Below are 18,468 nucleotides of genomic sequence, written 5' to 3' on the forward strand. Positions count from 1 at the left end.
GAAACCCTGTCTCAAAAAACAAAAATCAAACAAGCAAACAAACAAAGTACAAGCACATGACAATATGATCTACATAAAATATGGGTTCTTTCCCTTATGTCTTCAAGGCTGATCTGCCTAACCATAGCTTAGCCCTCAATAACCAAAGACACATTAGAATTGGATTTTGTTGCCTTTTATGCAACAACAATGACAACTAAACCAGTGCCCTTTAAACCTTAGCAAACGCTGTGGGCACATGACAGGTATTCAAACATGATTATGATCCTAATTATTTCAAATTGAACTACAGTCTTTAGAAATTCCACTGATCCACTGAACTGAGATAGCCAACTATGCTAAGAACCTCATCATAGCAATGGAGCTTACATAATACGGAAGCAAAGTGTGTGGTGCCCCATTATGTGTTTCTGAAAACTGAAAAGCAGCATTTTAACTTCAAAATGTGAGTGTAAATAAGCCCTTGGCTAAGTGTATTAAATATTATTTTGTGCAAATGTATTCAGGTCAAAGGACTTCCAGGCAAGAACTTTAAGCCATGTTAAGAAGACACATCATGCACCACTCTTCACAAGCTATGAAATACTCACTAGCACTGATTTATTTTTTTAATATGGCTAGAAATCACCATAATCACATTGAGGGAGAAGCTGAGTAAAACTTCTAAAAACCTGAAAAGCTGAAATAGAAGCCAAAATAACTTCAGAAGAAACCTATAAATTAAACACAATTACAGAGGTCATCTATTTAATAAGTGTTTATCGAGTACCCACTATGTGCTGGTGTTAGCTGGAATGATAATGCATATCTATGCTGAAGCAGTAGAAAAAGAACAAGAGACATTGGACAAAAACATGGAATAATTTAAAAGTACAATCTTTAGCAATGTCCAGTATCATTTGACATTTTCACATAAGATCTCCCAAATGAATAACAAGCTACATGTCAAGTAAACTACACACTGCTCAAAATGTGCAGTTTTCCAAAATAAATTCCTCAGTACTAGTAGTTTCTGTGAATCCAACAATACCATGAGATATTTCTCTAGCACTTATCCACCTCTGTATAAGCCACACACTGAAAAAAAAACCACAGACTAAAAAAAAGATAACTCCTAAAAGTGATTAGAAAGAGTATAAATTATGCACAGTAAGTTTAACAGAAATATCCTAGATGTGGTCATTAGAAATAAAAAAGAAACTAGAGTGGATTTTTCATAATGAAATATGCCATTGTTCAACAGACCGGCCTTCTCCAGAGCTTTGAAGGATATAAAAATTCATGTCATACTCCACAGGGAAGCAGAGACGATGCTCCACCAAAGGAGAAAATTCATTTTTGCTTCAGTGAGAAAATTACACTGTGCTATGAAATGAGTGTAATTGTTCATATACATTCACATCAGCTACTTGGCTAGCTAATTGTGTAATTTTCACTTATTCCTATAAACACTTAGTACTTGGTATCTTTATTAATTGAAGATATCTATATAAAGATTATTAAAAAAGCACAGTTCATGGCAACTTTACCCACATATATCACCAATTAATTCACTTATTTCGTGTGTTTTTGGATCTTTAGTCAATTATTGCAGTGATAACATTGAAAAATGAGAACAGGTGTGGTCGAGTCTGCAGTTTCCACACGTCCTTAGTAAGTCACCGGAATCCCTGAAATCACTCAGTTTCATCACTGTGCATGAAAGTTAGACAAAAGTTTTATCTTCCCTGGGTCTTAAGAGGACCAGGACACGTACCACAGCTGCCATGACATAAACACACTCAGGGCCAAATCTAGGCTCAAGAAATGTCTAGAGTCCTCAAAAATCTATTCAATAGCATTGATGTGGTCTAACTTTTGCTTTCATGTGGCAAAGGAAAGCACACAGACGTACACCTTCCCCAAGTTCCCAGTAAGGAGCAAGCAGTGAGAAGCAAGGCTCTAGATCTCACACTTTCTACTGCCACACTGTGTGTGCCTGTGCACAGCACCTCTCTGTAAGGTGTGTTTGTGCTCCTGTTGCTGCTACTAGTGCTCCTGACCAACACTGCCTACACTCGGGCTGCTGAATCTTTCATCTTCCTGGTTCTCTTACCAGACTTGCCCTGCCCCTTCCTCACCACAGTGTTTATGAACTCCATGCCCAGGCAAAGCTTTCCTGATCACTCCGCAAATCATTCCATCATACTGCATCTTAGTGTGAGGTTTTTCCTCTTGTGGTCCTGAGCATATTCTATTTCTTATAGCAGATTTCAGCCTGACTTATTTGCTTCGGGCTGTTAGCTCCCCCAAGGGTATCCTTCACTTCTGATTTCCTTTACTCATTTCTACATTCTAAAAACATCTTCATACCACATTATGGTCAATATTTCAGAGATAAGGATAGATGAGAAAAAATTTCAACATTACTTCTAGGGAAATAGGCCCAGTTCTTACTAAAAACAAAGACAATGGTGATAATTTTAAAATTCACTAAATAAATGTTTTGCATTTACATAAAACACCTTATGGGAATCCATATAAGCAGATATAGTAGATGTTTGAATTTTCAGTATCCAAGCCCATTTCCAATTTGGGAGAAATCTCTCCTCACCACTGAAGCCAAAGGGCTTCACTCTGCAATCACTACTGGGACACCACCATCTTCATTTGGCTCTGTCATCAATTTCCAAGCCCTAATCCGCTTTTCTGGTCATTTCCCATTATTTTTACTTTACTGTAATAGCTTCTTTAAAGGCCTTTATTGACTGTCTTCATAAATATTAACTGTTAAAGAGACTTATTTTTAGTTTATATGTGTGATTGTTTGCTTGCATGTACATGAGTCTACCTATCACATGTTGGCGTGGCATCCACAAGGGCAGGGAGAGGAGGGCCTGGGACACCCCAGGATTGTAGTTACAAACAGTTGTGAGCCAACATGTAGGAGCTAGGAAACCAAAGGCGGAGTCTTAACTACTGAGCCATCTCTCTGCCTAGTAGACCCAAATTTTAAAATCTGATAATCTGAATAGAAAAGTACATGTCATACATTTTTTAGGTATATGAGACACTATATGTATGTGACTGTCTATTTTCATGAGGCATATTTCCAAACAGCACAGAAACATACAGAGATAAGCAGAGATAAGAGAGAGAGAGAGAGCGCGCGCGCGCACACACACACACACACACACACATATACACACATACACACAGATGTGTGAGGCAGGAGTATCACGCATCCCAGGCTTGCTGCTAGCTTATTAGGTAGGCCAAGGAGCTGAGGCTGGACTTGAACTCCTGATCCTTCTGCCTCCCATTCCAAGCCCAGTTCTGGGGTTGCAACCATTTGTCACAATGTGAGGCTTTGGATTCCTATGCTTTTATAAACATTCCAAGCTGCTGGTGGTTGGTTTTGGGCTTGGTTTTGGTTTTGTTTGGTGTTGTTACTTTGTTTTGGTCCGCAGTAAAAGAGGATTTCCTCTATTGGGAAGCACAGACACTCACCTGGCCGGGAAGCTGTAATGCAGCCTTTCACAGGTGAGAGCGTGGCTCTCTTCCCCGTGTGTCCTCTTCCAGGCTGTTTTATGCACACATGGTGTTAAATGCTAGTGCAAGTAGCTTAGTTAACTCTATCGTGCCATTTCCACATTTCTTTGGTGTGTGTTATTAATAAACTTGGATTTTTATTAGTAACTTTCTATTACCATCATGTTCTATAACATGCCCTACTGTTCCCTAAGTCCTCCGAGGGATGTATATAAATATTTACAAGCTCAAGATTCCTTCATTCTTGCTAATTTTTCTCTACAATCTCGACTTTTCAGTTTGTCCTTCTTCATTTTACTTAACTCAAGTTTTCATTATTTTTCTTAATAGCATTCACCATTTGCTCCTCACATTTGACTTAAATCCCTAGACTCACTAACTGCATGTTCTAGGTCACTGATGGGGCTTTTGCTACACTTACTCCTGCTTACATACAGTATAAATTAATGAGCTTTCGCAAAGGTTGTTACAATCAGATGAGATTCTAAGTTAAATTATCTGTAAATTTATTTTCCATTTTCTGCTTATCGTGATAATTAACTGAAATCATTTTTGCTTGAGCCTCACCTGCTTTTTCTCTCTACTAAATAACTCCTACTCAACGGCAGGAATTTTATCCTGGAAATTACAAAATATGTTCTTTCCAACCCATCTTTTGTAAAAGGTCACTATTTTAAAGTTCTAACAATGCTGACAATGGAAGTGTCACGTTCCTGCTCGTCATTTCACTCATTCACTCAGCCTCACTCATTCATCTGTCCTTTTGTCTCATGATTTCTAGGAAATGCAATTCATCCCACTTTCTCATTTTGTATGTCTCAGCTCCTTCCTGTCCATTAGCTCATCCATAACTTGACCCCATTCATCTTTTCAACCATTTCTTCCATCTGCACTGATAGCCAAGCATGCCTCATTCACTCTGTCACCAAAGCTGGGCAGGCATCCTCACTGTCCCTCAGAGGTCCTCCAGATGGAGCTACAAATCCTTGACTTCCATTTTTCCACTCCCAAGACTCACATCTTTCTTGTTCCTTTAAGTCTTCTCTGTGCATTTCAAACCAAAGGCTTCCTCACGCTCTTGATCCAAGCAATGCTTCTTGCTTCACCCTGATGACTTACCCACTTGAATTTCACAGTTTGTTGATGTTTATCTGAACCTTTTCCTTGCTTTGTTTTATCCCACCTTTGAGGGTGAGCTGTTGTTTGGCTATTTCTTTCATTCCTCTTCTCTGGGAGCATCTTTTAAGCCCATAACAACTGAACAAATCTTCCACAGGCAGTATCTTGGGTGCATTTTACATTCTATATCCTGGCTTTCTGGGCCAATAAGACAGACTTCAGTTGCAGAATGGGAGAAATGTTTCCTTCCCTATTCTAAAGCGGCCCTTCCGACTAATTAAGGAAATATGTCAAAACAGCTCCCAAGAAGAACGCATATGTCAGCCAAAGAATTAAATATTTGAAAATGAGAAGAACCACTTGGTCCATTTCTCAATAAAGATTAAGAACAACGGGAAAGAGAAAGGTAAATGGAAGAAATAAGTTAGAATTCAATCTAGAATAAACATAAAAATCTCCAGTTAAGGTGTCAGGATGGGTGTTTAAACCTATGACTCTATTGAGATCAAGGCCATTTGGCATAAACAGACTCTTTAAACTGCATTATCAACATTTACCATTTGCTCCCAGCCAAGTCCATCAAGGAACAACAGGACATAAATGTCCATGGAACAATAAAAATGATGAGAATGGAAGTCTTTGTTGTGGTACAAACAACTGATGCAGAGGGCTTTAAAAGCAGTGGGCGGGCTAAGTGAGAGACACACAAGGGGCACATACAACACCTTTCATCAAACTCCAGCACCACAAAAGTACAAGGTAGAAAAAGAGATGCACCAATATATACAGGATAACACTGATGCTCTGTGGGGAGTCAATCCACAAGACAGAACTCAAAACCAGACTCATTATGGTTTATTTTTATTTTTGCAGCCTCTCAAAGAAAAGGGCAGAGACCTCTCACTCAAAAACTTGATGATAAATAGTACTACCTCTGCCCTGCCCAAACCAACAAGGACAAAAGCAGTTAAGAGAAACAGAGCCCCGAGAAGAACTCACTTCTCTTCAGTCCGTGCGATCATTTTGGGAACCAAGTTCCTGGTTAGGCATGGTCGCGCCCACAACCATAAGCAAGTTTTTGGGAGGCTTGCAGAAGGAGAAATGTGAGTGAGGGAAGCTTAGACAAAAGAGTGAGACCTTGTTTCAGCAGTAGTAGTAGCAGTAGTAGGGAAAGTAAAAGAGGAAGCACCATGTTCTTAGGAGTCTTACTGATATGAGAGGCATCCGGAAGTAAAGGCTACATGAACTTGGCCATCTGCCTTCAAGAATCACATAAAGAAACCTATTTAGAGATAGGATAGCTGCTCAGCTAGGCTGGATTCATGCTTTGGGTCTTCAGGATGCTCCATTCTCCTTAGTTTACTATATCTATGGTCTCTGAGAAGCAACGGATTCAATAGTAAAGATATGTAAATAGTTTGGCCTTAGGTCTCCTGGAGAGAGCACCACCACTTCTTCCTTATACCTTGTCACAACAGTGAGAACAGTATTACATCCACAATATTTTAGTCTTTTGGCTATACTTAGAAATGCTTAGAGAGTCTTCACTATTGACTTATCCAGAAAGCATCTGCTGATGCTTGCCTACGGATGACGATGTGAATAACAAAATTAGCAAGGTGAGCATGGCGTGTGTGTAAAATGCCACGTAACTATCAAGCACAGATCCATAATCAATGCTTCTCACTTTGTAGGTAATCAACACTGATATCCTTCACTACTTTTTATATGTTTGCGTACCATCTGGTAGGAGGGCAAATAAACAGACACATTATTATACTGCAGTGTGTGAGGTGATGACATGGTCTGATGAGAGATATGAGACAGGACGTGGGAGGAGCAAGGGTAGTCAGCATGTTAGCTGAGTCTCAGGCAGACACTGAATCATATACAGGAGCCACAGGAACTCAAAGCACAGTGGATTTGCATGTCAAGAAACAAAACAGATTCAGAAGAAATCTCAACCAGTTGATAAAGGGGGCAATGTCAGTTTCAATGGGAACTACCAAACCCTTGCTTTACTTTTCCTGTGTGTGTATGTGTGTATGTGTGTGTGTGAGTGTATAGAAAAAAAATCAAAGTTAAGCAGAGAAATTGATTTTTACTAACAGATGCAAAAGAAACTCTAACTCCTGTCACAAACAAATAAACTATTTTTTGCAACATCAAACAAAAGAAAAAATGGGGAGGAATGAGGAAAAAAGGAAAGAGAAAGAAAGACAGACAGACAAGACCCTTGGGCAAGAATTTTTACAATCATCCTGTTTCTAGGTCAGATTCTCTTGGTAGGAAACAAACAACAACAACAACAACAACAACAACAACAAAACCACCACCAATAACAAAAGCCCAGGCCTGGAATAAGAAGACGACGCTAGGAATGCATTCTCTACACCATCAGACTTTTAACACATGAACAGCCAGGCTAAGCAGACGTTGAAAGGAGGACTGGACTAGGGAGAATACGTTAAAAAATGACTCATAAATGAAGAATGGTGCATTCTTAGAAGGCCCCTGAGTTTACGTTAGGTAAAAGCAAAATTTAAAAGTACACAGAATGATCAAGCAATGAACCATTTTCCAGTTTTCTCCACAAGAAAACATCTCAATATGCTTTATAAAATATAATCCCATATTTTAATGTGCATAAGCAAATGAATTCTGGAATTAAAAAGAACTAAAAATCAATTCCATACAAGACAGAATGAGAGGTTGGGAATATATTTTTACAAAAAACAAATGACCTCTTTGGTTTTCTTTATCAGGTACACAGGAAGGGTGCCTTGAAATTCTAAAAATAGAACCAGGAGTGCTACTTGTGTATGTGTGTTTTAAGAACTAAAATCACCATGTAGAAAGGCATGCAGGAAGCACACTAATGTCATTAAAATATAATTGGACTTGCAGGAACAATCACTGTGCTGTGCTGTAAGGGGAGCTGTTGGCACGTGCAGAGCACAGAGCCAGCGTGAGCTCATCAGCCGGTCTCGGCAAGACCCACTTCCAGCTAGAAGCAGCCATGTTGCAATCCCTCGCATCCCTGATGCTGACAAGCTAAAGGACTTGTTTTGTCTCTGGAAATTCGTCTCTGGTGATTAAGTGCTTACAGTGAATACCGATCACATGAAAGAACAGTTCTGAAGAATCCGAATGAGTGCCCTGTGTCCTCTACCTGCAGCCCTGGCTTGTCTTTGAATCTAGATAGCGCTAGGCAGGGCGACTGCAAACTAGAATCAAGGAAGCATTCCCCACCTCCTCTACCCCACGTAACAAATATATTCCCCAACTTTTAGTAGAGGGCACAGTGTAGAGACAAGAAATCCTCTTTAACCTCTGGACTCTAAATCAAATATTATTACAATAAAGCAAATGTTTTAAAGGTTAGGAGTAATCATATGGATGAATCTGCAGCAAGAGTTTGAGAGTTAGTAACTATCTGTGTCCTCAAGTCCCAGGTTAAAAATTTACCCAAAATTGTCAGTTCTTAGGAACTGCACCTCAGATTAAAATCTTCTCACCAGGGATTCTCTAAGAATTTGCTCTTGTTTTAAATCGTAAGTGCTTGTAAAACTGCCAGCCCTGCAAAACTGGAGACCATTAAACAATATAAAGCAGTGAGTGATTAAACCCACCAAATACACACTCAAAGCAGCTTATGCTACTTTTTAATTAAAAATAAGAGATCATTGGCTAAATTCACATGTCTTAGCTATCCAGAAATTAGTAGTCTGCAAATGCAAACTGTTACCGAGAAAGGCATGCACAAAACCACACACAAGGTAAGAGGTGGACTGGATGGAGCTCTGAGTCCAAGGCCTGAAGTTGACCTAATTTACCCAGGGCATACCCAGACATCTCCAAGCTGCAGTGTGAGGACTCCATGTGGCATCATTAGCAGAGGCCTCCAAGGAGACAAGGTGTCCACCTTCTTGTCAGGCAATGCGTTAGATCACAGCATATCGAGGCACTGAGGCATGAGGTGTGTAGATGACTAGTGGAGGTGTTACTGCTATTCTTAAATACCCCTTAACCTAACCAATAAGCATTTCTTGAAATAACCATAAGCTCTTGGTGAAAGAAGCCCAGGAACTTAGGAGTTAATGGCATCACTTGAGACAGAAAGAAATTTTTTACTGCAAAGTTAGAAGTAAATAAACATTGCAGCTTTAAGTTGTTCCTACTTGTTTAAAGTCAAGAAAGGCCAGGGGGCTTAGTCAACTTCAGGCAAGGGGCCAAAACTGTGAAGATGAGATTTAAGGCTGGGATGATATCATTCACTATGAAGTCTGCTCTTTCTGAAGCATGAGAAGTTTTACTGGTGAAACCTTACCTCAACTACAGCTTTTTATTTTTAACCTCTGTTTTCTTCCCCTCTCAGGAATGATTTTCCAAATATGCTCCCTGTCTTATATGGAAAGTTTATAAATTTGCTTTCTGTATTAGACATGGTCTTACCTAAAAAGCTTGCCCTAAAGTAAAGAACCGGCACTTGGTAACTACAAGAGTATAAGACATGATACTCATGTTTAATCACTTCTGCCACCGCTGCAGGTCTCGTCACTTCAGAATCATCCATTGGTAGCTCTAAATTCTCCTGGGGGGGGAAAAAAAGCAGAGACTAAGCCAAACTGTGTATGTCAATGAATACAGAAACAACAACAAAACCCAAGTGCACACATGGAAAGAGAAGGGTGAGAGCTTCTCCTTGCAAATGACCAGTTAAGTTCAAGGTTAGGAGGTAAGAAAAGGGAGAGCTACCCACACAAACATTGAACATTTGAGTTCTAGGTAAACAGTAATGCCAGAAAACATTAACCGTAAGTAATTCCAGATTGTTCTGGGGGAAACAAAGCAGCTCTGAGTAGAGAAATAAGATGGGGTTTGGGGTGGGAGCAGGGTTGGAGGCAAGGGTGAGAGCAGGGGTGAGTGCAGGGGTGGAGGAAGCACAGAGAACTACTGAAGCAACAACTCTGAAGTTTCCACTGTATGATTTTTAGCAACAAGAGTTGTGAAAGCTAAAAAACCACCCTAACAACTGAACAGAGGCCAGGAAATGCCCCTACAGGTTCTATTGTACTTGCCCAACGATGACTCATTGTATGCTCAACAATCCCTAGTTCCATTTGGAATAAGTTATTTTGCAAGAGTCTGAGTTTGTTAGGTGTATTTCAGATCCCAAGTGATCCTGTTTTCATTATTTTGTGTATCTTTGGTACAGCTCAACAATAAATCTTGATTTAGGGAATGGTCATCAGCACATGCCACCATGAAGTTAATTAAACAAGGCTGTGTAAGCAGAGATGGCGAAAGTCATTCCACTTCCCAAGTAATTGTTCTTCGCAGGCTGCTTCTTTCTCATCATACATGAATTAAGGGATGGAAATGGAGAGGAGCCTGAGGAAAAGAAAGTCCAGCGACAGGCCCAAAGTGGGATCCAGCTCAAGGAGAGGACCCAAGACCTGACACGACTACTGAGGCTATGAAGCACTCACAAAAAGGGACCTATCGTGACTGCCCTCTGAAAGGCCAAACAAGCAGCTGAAAGAGTCAGATGCAGATGCTTGCACCCAAGCAGCTGGCCCGCTGTTGAATTAGGGAAGGCTGAAAGACGCTGAGGAGAAGGGCCATCCTGTAGGAGGACCAGCAGCCTCAATTAATCTGGATCCTTGAGATCTCTCAAACACTGGACCAACCAAACAGATGGCATACACCAGCTGATATGAGGTCCACAACACACATACAGTAGAGGAATTCCAGGTCTATGCTCATTCAGAGATGATGTACTTAACCCTCAAGAGACTAGAAGCCCCAGGGAGTTTGGAGGTCAGGTGAGGTGGGGGATGTGGCCATTCACGTGGAGACAGGGGTGTGGGAAGGAGTTATGGGATGTGGAACAGTCGGCAGGTGGACGGAATGGGGGAATAAAAAACATGCAGTGTAAAAAATAAATTAATTTAAAAAATAATGTGATAACAATCATAGTTAGAATAGAAAGAGCTTTAAAATGTACAAAATAGAAAAAGACTATTATTTTTATGATGTGTCACTTAAGAAAACAACGAATTTTTCTTTATGTCTAGAAGCAACTGATCGGGCATGTTGAATCAGGGTTGCTGGGTTCATCCCTGCGCATTTACTTATTTGGGCTGGCAAATTTCTCTTTTGAAATTAAATTAGTAGGAAGAATGAAGCAAGAAGGTTTGGCTCATTTCAGCTTCTCATTAAAACAGCAACAATGAACCATCAGAAAGAACTACAGAAGAGACTGCAAACTTTATCAATATGAAATCAGGTTGCCTGTGGAGATAAGAAAGAAGGGAGCTGCTCTCCAGATCGGTATTGCCTTTCCTAACTCCCATTCACAGGCAGTTCCCTGGGAGACACTACAGCACATACAGTCACAATGAGAGATATTTATACAAGAGTTGTCACCCAGCATCTGTAAACATATCAATTAAATACAATGAATTAAATAATCAGTGAGAAATCATTCAACTAAATATTCCAAGTACAATTAATGCAACAATAAAAGAGAGGTGTTCTTTTCCTGTTTATTTAATTTTAGCCACAAGTATCAAGATCTGTTGCAATAAATTTTTAACCAAGTTCTTTCTCTTTGCTTCACAACTGGGTTATTTCACATTTATAATTTCTTTTCTTTCCCAACATAATAAAAGAATTGAAACTTGGTATGAGTCGGATCTTAAGGGTCCCCAGAGGGCCAATTGTTAAAGGTTTGGTTGTCATATATGATACTGTTTAGAAGTAGAACCTTTAAGAGGTAGGTTTTCAGTCATGTTTGCTAGTGCTATAACTTGATAGATCTTTTTGTTGAAGTCAGTTTTTCAGTATTTCTTAAATTTAAAAAGATATTTACTCACTGATACAGTTAGTGGTTTCACTATTGGAAATCTGAACCACAGAAAAACCAGAGTATACGGACATAGAAGTTAGGATATTCGCTGCAGCTGAATTTAGAAGGAGTAGTACATGATCAACCTAAAATATTTAGCAATAAAGATTAAAAAAAAAAGCCAGGTATAAGGTAGTTCTGCAATGGCATATGGTGAAGGCATTAAGTCTACAATGACATAGCACAAGATGGCAAACTCTCTGTAAGTGAAAATCTGAAGGACCATATGATATATAACATGGCTCAGTGGAGAACGTACAGTGTGGAGAAGAGGTATATATGGGTGTGCCTACAGCTCTGAAAAATGGAATCCTTGCTTATCCTGTTGCGGGAAATATTAAAAAGAATAGCAAGTTCCTGCACTACACCCAGCTACTCTCTGCCCTGGCGGACTGGCCCAGCCATCTACTGGTAGGCAATGGCCGGCCTATTCTTATCTCGTGGAGACTCTTTCACTCAGAGCTCCAAAATCTCTCCACCCAGCTAGCTAAGTTCCCATTGGCAGGTTGATACCATGCCAGCCCTGTGCTTCAAAACTCCCACTGCCCTTTGTGGTACACATCAGGCAAAGCCACGCTTTCTCTCTGGAACCCAGTCGAACCACCTCATGAAGGAAAACACCACATAAACTTAGTTCAGAATCAATGGTCACTCAATCGCTGGGTGTGACAACTAGAATCCGAATCTTGCAAGCCATATTAAATCTATATCCTCCAGTGGTGAATCCTGGCAGATCTGCCATGAAACAAGGAGACATTCGTAGCTACATCTTGTTCTCTGCTACCTTCAGTCTAAAAGCCACACTCTCTCTCCTGCTTCCTCTCTGCCTCCGTCCAACCTGTCCAACCCAGAAGTTCCACCTACTTGCTCGGTGATTGATTCCTTTATTCATTAGGGGATAGTTCACAAGAAGTCACCTGAGTATCCATCCTGGGAAAGAGGAATTACCATCAAAATACAACAGCACCAGGGCTATACACAACCCAAACTGAAGTAGAGAAGAGCTGCATGTGGGACCCTTACTGCTCATGTATTAATGACTGGGGATATTAATCAACTTTCCAACAAGGAAATCAATTTACAAAGGGGAAGAAGTTATTTGACTCCTAGCTTCAGTCCACAGTTGTGTGGCTCTGCTTGCTGCCTTTGGGGGAGACAGGGCACCATGGTAGAGTGTTCCATGAGTCCCCCTCTTCCATATCTAATTAATACTGAGTTTTTATTGTGGCTATCTGATGAGTTCTTGAATTTCAGTTTTTGTTTTAATTTCTGCCTTTCTTTAGTCTTAGCAAAGGCAAACATCTACTTGCATGTTGATTGGTAATATTTATTCTTCTGTGAGGTGCTTGATATTTAGTTTGCTTGCATTTTTTTAATGGAATTACATCAACTCTTTCAGAGATTAAATATATATGTCTACAACTTAGAAAGATTTTTGACATTCCCCCGCCCATACAACTAAGTTTTCACTCAGTTTTGTAAATAATTTACTGATCCTTATTACAAAGCTTATACACACACAGAGAGAGAGAGAGAGAGAGAGAGAGAGAGAGAGAGAGAGAGAGAGAGAGAGAGAGAGAGAGAGAAAGAGAGAAAGAGAGAAAGAGAGAGAGAGAGAAATCTGCACATTTTGCAGCTTTTGGGTCCCATACCTTCGATAGAAAGTCTCTTACATAACCCAACTTATGTTCAGTTATCATAAATATATTGATTTTTTATAAAGACAAAAGTTGTTAAATTAACATTAGATCATTAATTTATCTAAATTTTCATTTCTGCCTATATTTCAATATGCTCTTTTGAGACAGAGACTGGCAATACAGCCCAGACTTGACTAGAACTTATGATCTCATTGTCTCTGCTTCCTAAGCGGGCTGATTGTAAGCGTGCGTCTCCGTGACAAGCTCCCAGGTTCCTTTAGTGCATCCTTTTCTCTTTGCCTTGAAATATTTCCATATCCATAATTTAACCTGTTCCTGTAAAACTAGGCATTTGAGTAAGATCAGTCTACTTTATCAGGGTCAACATTCCAGTTGTCATAGCTACCATAATTTTATAAGAACTCATCTCTGGGACAACCTGTGCATATGCATATGGATCTTGCTGATGACTTAGTAACTACTGCTTCCAGGACCTGGAGGAGCCAGCCACAAAGATGGAAGAGCGGCCATGCTACTTACAAGAACCCAACGTGTAGAATTTGTTTAAGATAATTAGAGCAGTTAGGAGGGCCAAGTGCAGAGGGGACACAAAGTAGTGGGTTTAGGGATTGCTTGACAGGTCCCAGCATGGTCATTTAACTGCTCTATCAACTCTAGTGAACACTTAATCTTCTAAATAAAACTAAGGAAAATTGTTTCTGGCGTCGTGTTACAGTAAGCAGAATTGGAGAATTAACACCAAGAGGAACTTTCATCTTTGCATCTCACCCAACACTTTTAGCTCATATACACAAACAAGGCCCAGAAATGCAGCTGGCATCAAGGCAGTGAGAAGCAAGGGCTGGCACTGCAGCTACAACATTTTGTTCTGCCTACAGTGTTCATCCTCTGTTCCCTTCTGGAGGGAGGAGGGGATCACAGAGGCATCAGTGAAAGAGGCGGCTCAGGAACCTTACCAAAGCTACACCAAGTCACAAGGCTCCTCTCCGAGGCCACATAAGCAGTAAACAACAGCTAGAGAAGCGTCTCCTCGGTGGATTGCCTGCCTAGGGTCGGAAGTTTCATGGATAAGGCATCTATAAGAAGTCAAGGTGGCACATGCCTTTAATCCCAGCACTCGGGAGGCAGAGACAGGAGGATTTCTGTGTTCGAGGCCAGCCTGGTCTACAGAGTGAGTTCCTGGACAGCCAGGGCTATACAGAGAAACCCTGTCTCAAAAGAAAAAAAAAAAAGAGCCAAGGTAAAGTGGACTTTTCACCACTTCTGCTTCCGCTGCCTTCAAGCTGCCCACGCACCTGAAAGTAGTCCCAATCACGTGGTCTCCTACACAGAGTTGTGGGCTCTCGGCTCTCTTGAGCCGCTCTTTACGCATTGAAAGGATGCATGTTTGCTTCAGCTTGGGAAAAGTCACTCAGCTGCGATAGTAAGCCACTTCTCAATTATTACTGCACTGGATTTTGGCTGATACTCAAAACATAATAGCATTTTTAGCTTAATGTTTTGCTTTTTTCATTATGTAGTGTTTTAAATATTTGGATTTACTTAATTTGATATTAAGAGTTATTAGAAAAAGAACTCACAATACATTTATTTTCCTCGAGATGTTACTAATTCACTGAACGAGAAGAAACCTATGTTCAGAAAATTATATTCATTCATGGAGCTAAAAGATTAAGTAGTTACATTAATTATAGAAACCTTGATTTTATTGAATTCAATTAACAATAAGTTGACAGTGATCTCTCATTTAGTAAATCTGATATGAATTAAGCTTAACAACTAAATCCCATTAAGTAGGGATCTTGCTGAAGACTTCATAGATATTTTATTGAAAGCAAATCCAAATAGAATGTTGAGCTTTGGAAATGAGATCTGTATCTCTATTTATCCTACAGCGAGAAATAATTACAGGGAGAGAAGGTGCATTCCTATCACTAACCATCTTTCCTACTGTTGCTGAGCAGACCTAAGAATGAGCACTGTTCACAATGTCCCCCAAGGAGACAACAGTCACTTCGGTCAACTTGGTCAAACCTAATGTCGGTGACTCAAAATTCATAGCCAGGAGCCAAGGAGGAGCCAGAGGGCCAGTGCTGGTTCCAAGGCTGTCTTGTACTGCATTCGTGAGTAGTCATATTTGGCATCCAATTACAGTAACAAGATATGCTATGTAATAAACCATTTGCTGAGTGTCCTGAACCAAGAGCCACGAAGTACTTACTTAGACTATGAAGCCTTTTGACAGACCCAATAAAAAGTCAGTTATTTAATAAGAAATGATCTGATTATATTTGATATGAGTTATAAAAATAATCTGTGGGACTTTAACTGGCTCTTATGTTTTCTGTGGCTCATCATTTTACTGTGGGTAGTCTTTTTGCTATCTTAATTACTGGGATGATTTTTTTTTTCATGAACTTTGTAGTTTTTGATCTAGTGACTATCACAAGAACCACTGCAAATGATGTCATTTTCTTAGAAATGCACCTGTTATATCCGGCACATAAGGGGGATGCAAAACAGGTGGCACTGAAATCACAGGGGTCACAGATGGTCCACAGGAGGCACCTTAGCTAGGCCCTTCTTTACTAGATTATTATCAGCAGAACTACCGATATAAAAGGGGGAAAGAAAGTTGGACATTTTGCTCACATTTTCTATTAGCATCCTCATGACCAATGAAGGTTGGATTCTCTCCAAACCTTACAAAATTAAACCCTTTTCTGCCGTCTGTGCTGAAGGGTGAGGCAGAGGGAGGGTCTCAGAAACCTGGCAGAGTGCATCTGGCAGTTTCCTGGATGGTTATAGCTATCCCAGCCCTGTCCTTGTTTCCTTCAAGACCACACAAGTGACAGCAACTCGGTTAGCGCCTGGAGCTGGGAAGCAAGCAAAAAGGCTGAGTACAGGGTAGACTGTGGAAGGGGCTTGTCTGTCAGAGTTCATGCTCGAGAGTTGATATCCCATAGAGAGAAGAAATACAGCTTCCCAGTACCTTTTATATTAAAGGCAATTAGCTCTTCTGTCGTACCATAGAGTTTACTTTCCTATAAACAAAAGCAAGAGAGCCCATATAGCCTCTTTAAAAGGGCAGATTCTTTTCATTTATGATTTCTACCTAAGTGTAAGAGAATTAGCAGGATGAGAAACTTAAAAGGCTGACATTCCTTATATAAATAATGACTAGCTAAAAGAACATGGAAGATTTTCAGGTATTTTACATATCAAAAGTCAGTCAGACAAGTTTCTTCTCAGTTGCCTTTTACATTCTACATCAGAAAGCAGCAATGTTAGGATTTAAATGGCATGATGAGGTGCATTATGCCATTTGTTCCTTTGCTCGTCACTGAGCAACTAAGACACTGAGCAAGGACACAAGCCTAAGTCTTCAGGCTCCGAGCCCGGGACTCTGCCCTTATGCCAAGACATGTGATTCTTGGAGAAGCTGGATGTTAAACTTCGGACTCAGTACTGGAGATTTAACATCACAACATTAGTGATATTCCTGATGATGCTACCATAGGTGGCAATGAACAACTCCAGGAAGCCTTGCCTCACATGTATGCAGAGCATGTATTTGTTTTAATGGTTAGAAAGTCAACTAAGCCCAGTTACCAAAATCTCAAAGCATGCTTTCAGTAGCCAGCTAAACGCACTACTGCCTCATCTGGTCTACTCTGTGAGGACGCCTAATATACCTCCAAATCCTCAGCTGGTGCCTCTATCCCAGCTCACTGCCCCCTTCCTTTAGTCAATCCTATTTAAACTCATCATAACCCCCCCTTTCCTTGTTTATTCCTTTATAATGGCCATTAGTGTTATTTTTCTACCAGTTACTGTATTCTACATCAATGCTGTGGCTGATAACCTTAATCATCAAGAGTAATTGATAGTGGGACTCAGGAAACATGGGAATAAACCTTATACTATGCATATACCCACAATTGCAAGAGACTTGCCTTATAAGGCACTCTATTTTTAACTGCAGATTGAAAAAAATTCTTTATCATTACCTTGTTACATAGTCAATCAGTTTGCGCTCTCGTGCACACAGACACACACAGAGACACACACACTATTAAAACAAAATAAACCTTTGAAAATGGACTCAACTACATGCTAGTAATACTCTATAAACAAAAATATGCAGTGAAGCACAGGCATTCCTTTGCCTATCCCTAGTCCATCCAAAGGTCTTAATTTTATTGTGCCTTTATAAGCAGAAACTAACAAAGGCCTGCATGTATACTTGATTAATTCCTTCCATCCTTCTATTCTGACCATCCAAGGATAGGAAACTAAATTATCCAAGAAGACAGGAAATGCCAAACTTTAAAAGAGTGAAGATAATTAAGTCCGGTAGGCTAAAGTTTGGCTAGGGCCATTTTCTAAAGAAATATAGTACTCCTTGAACTTAGGCAAGTAGGATTTCAGAAGTCATCATGCATCCTCAGCTAGTTCTTTCCATATATGAGTAAACCTACATGCAAATTCAAAAATGAGTAAGAGTGTAGAAATCTGCCAGAGTGAAGATGACCATGCTGTGACAACCCAAAAGGCAGGCGCCATGGTAATTCCAGGAGTCAGGAACCTCACCACCCACACATGCAGCAGCACAGGCCTTATCAAGAACTCTGCTAGGCAGCCACAGAGAAGCCATTCACTCTGTCCTGTCCTCAGAACTCCCTGGGTTACAGCTAGTGAGTAGGGGGTCTGTTGGTTCGCTTGTTTGCTTGCTTTTTACAAGAATTCTACAGTGATTTCTAAGACTCTGCCATGTCTTAGGTACTATGCTTATTCTGCAGCAAAAGTGTGGTTGTTGCTTTTTCATATTATTATTGTGCTATAATTAAGAGCAAAATTAAATTTTCATCTTTTTACTGGATTGCCAGAAGGCCCCTAGAATCTCAGATAAAAAGACCAAAAAATTTTTTTTTGGCTATTTTTTTTTCATTTTTTATTGGTTATTTTATTTATTTACATTTTAAATGTTATTTCCCTTCCCAGTTCTCCTCCACAAGCCTCCTACCCCCTCCTCCTTCCCTCTGCCTCTATAAGAGTGCTCCCCAACCCACCCACCCACCCCTGCCTCAGCAGCCTAGCATTCCCTTATCCTGGGTCATCAAGCCTCCACTGGACCAAGGGGCTCCCCTCCCAGTGATGCCAGATAAGGCAATCCTCTGCTACATATCTAGAGCCATGAGTATCCCCTGTATACTCTTTGGTTGGTGGATTAGTCTGTGGGAG

At 40.3% G+C, this 18,468-nt stretch overlaps 1 protein-coding gene across 8 annotated transcripts in view; it reads right to left on the reverse strand.

Moving 5' to 3' along the window:
• Positions 1 to 18,468, reverse strand: part of Atg10 (autophagy related 10) — a 289,378-nt gene that overhangs the window by 96,397 nt on the left and 174,513 nt on the right. For 7 of the 8 annotated variants that reach the window (XR_873450.3, XM_030247365.1, XM_011244551.3 and 4 more), the window contains one exon: positions 9,106 to 9,244. The exons of the other annotated variant lie outside the window; for it this stretch is intronic. Coding sequence is in view for 6 of the 7 variants with exons in the window: in XM_030247365.1 (XP_030103225.1) it covers positions 9,106 to 9,244 (139 nt within the window). In the remaining variant the exon portion in view is untranslated. The remainder of the gene's footprint in view (positions 1 to 9,105; positions 9,245 to 18,468) is intronic. 8 annotated transcript variants of the gene reach the window in all.

Source organism: Mus musculus, chromosome 13 (assembly GCF_000001635.26).
Source record: "Mus musculus strain C57BL/6J chromosome 13, GRCm38.p6 C57BL/6J".
NCBI lineage: Eukaryota > Metazoa > Chordata > Mammalia > Rodentia > Muridae > Mus > Mus musculus.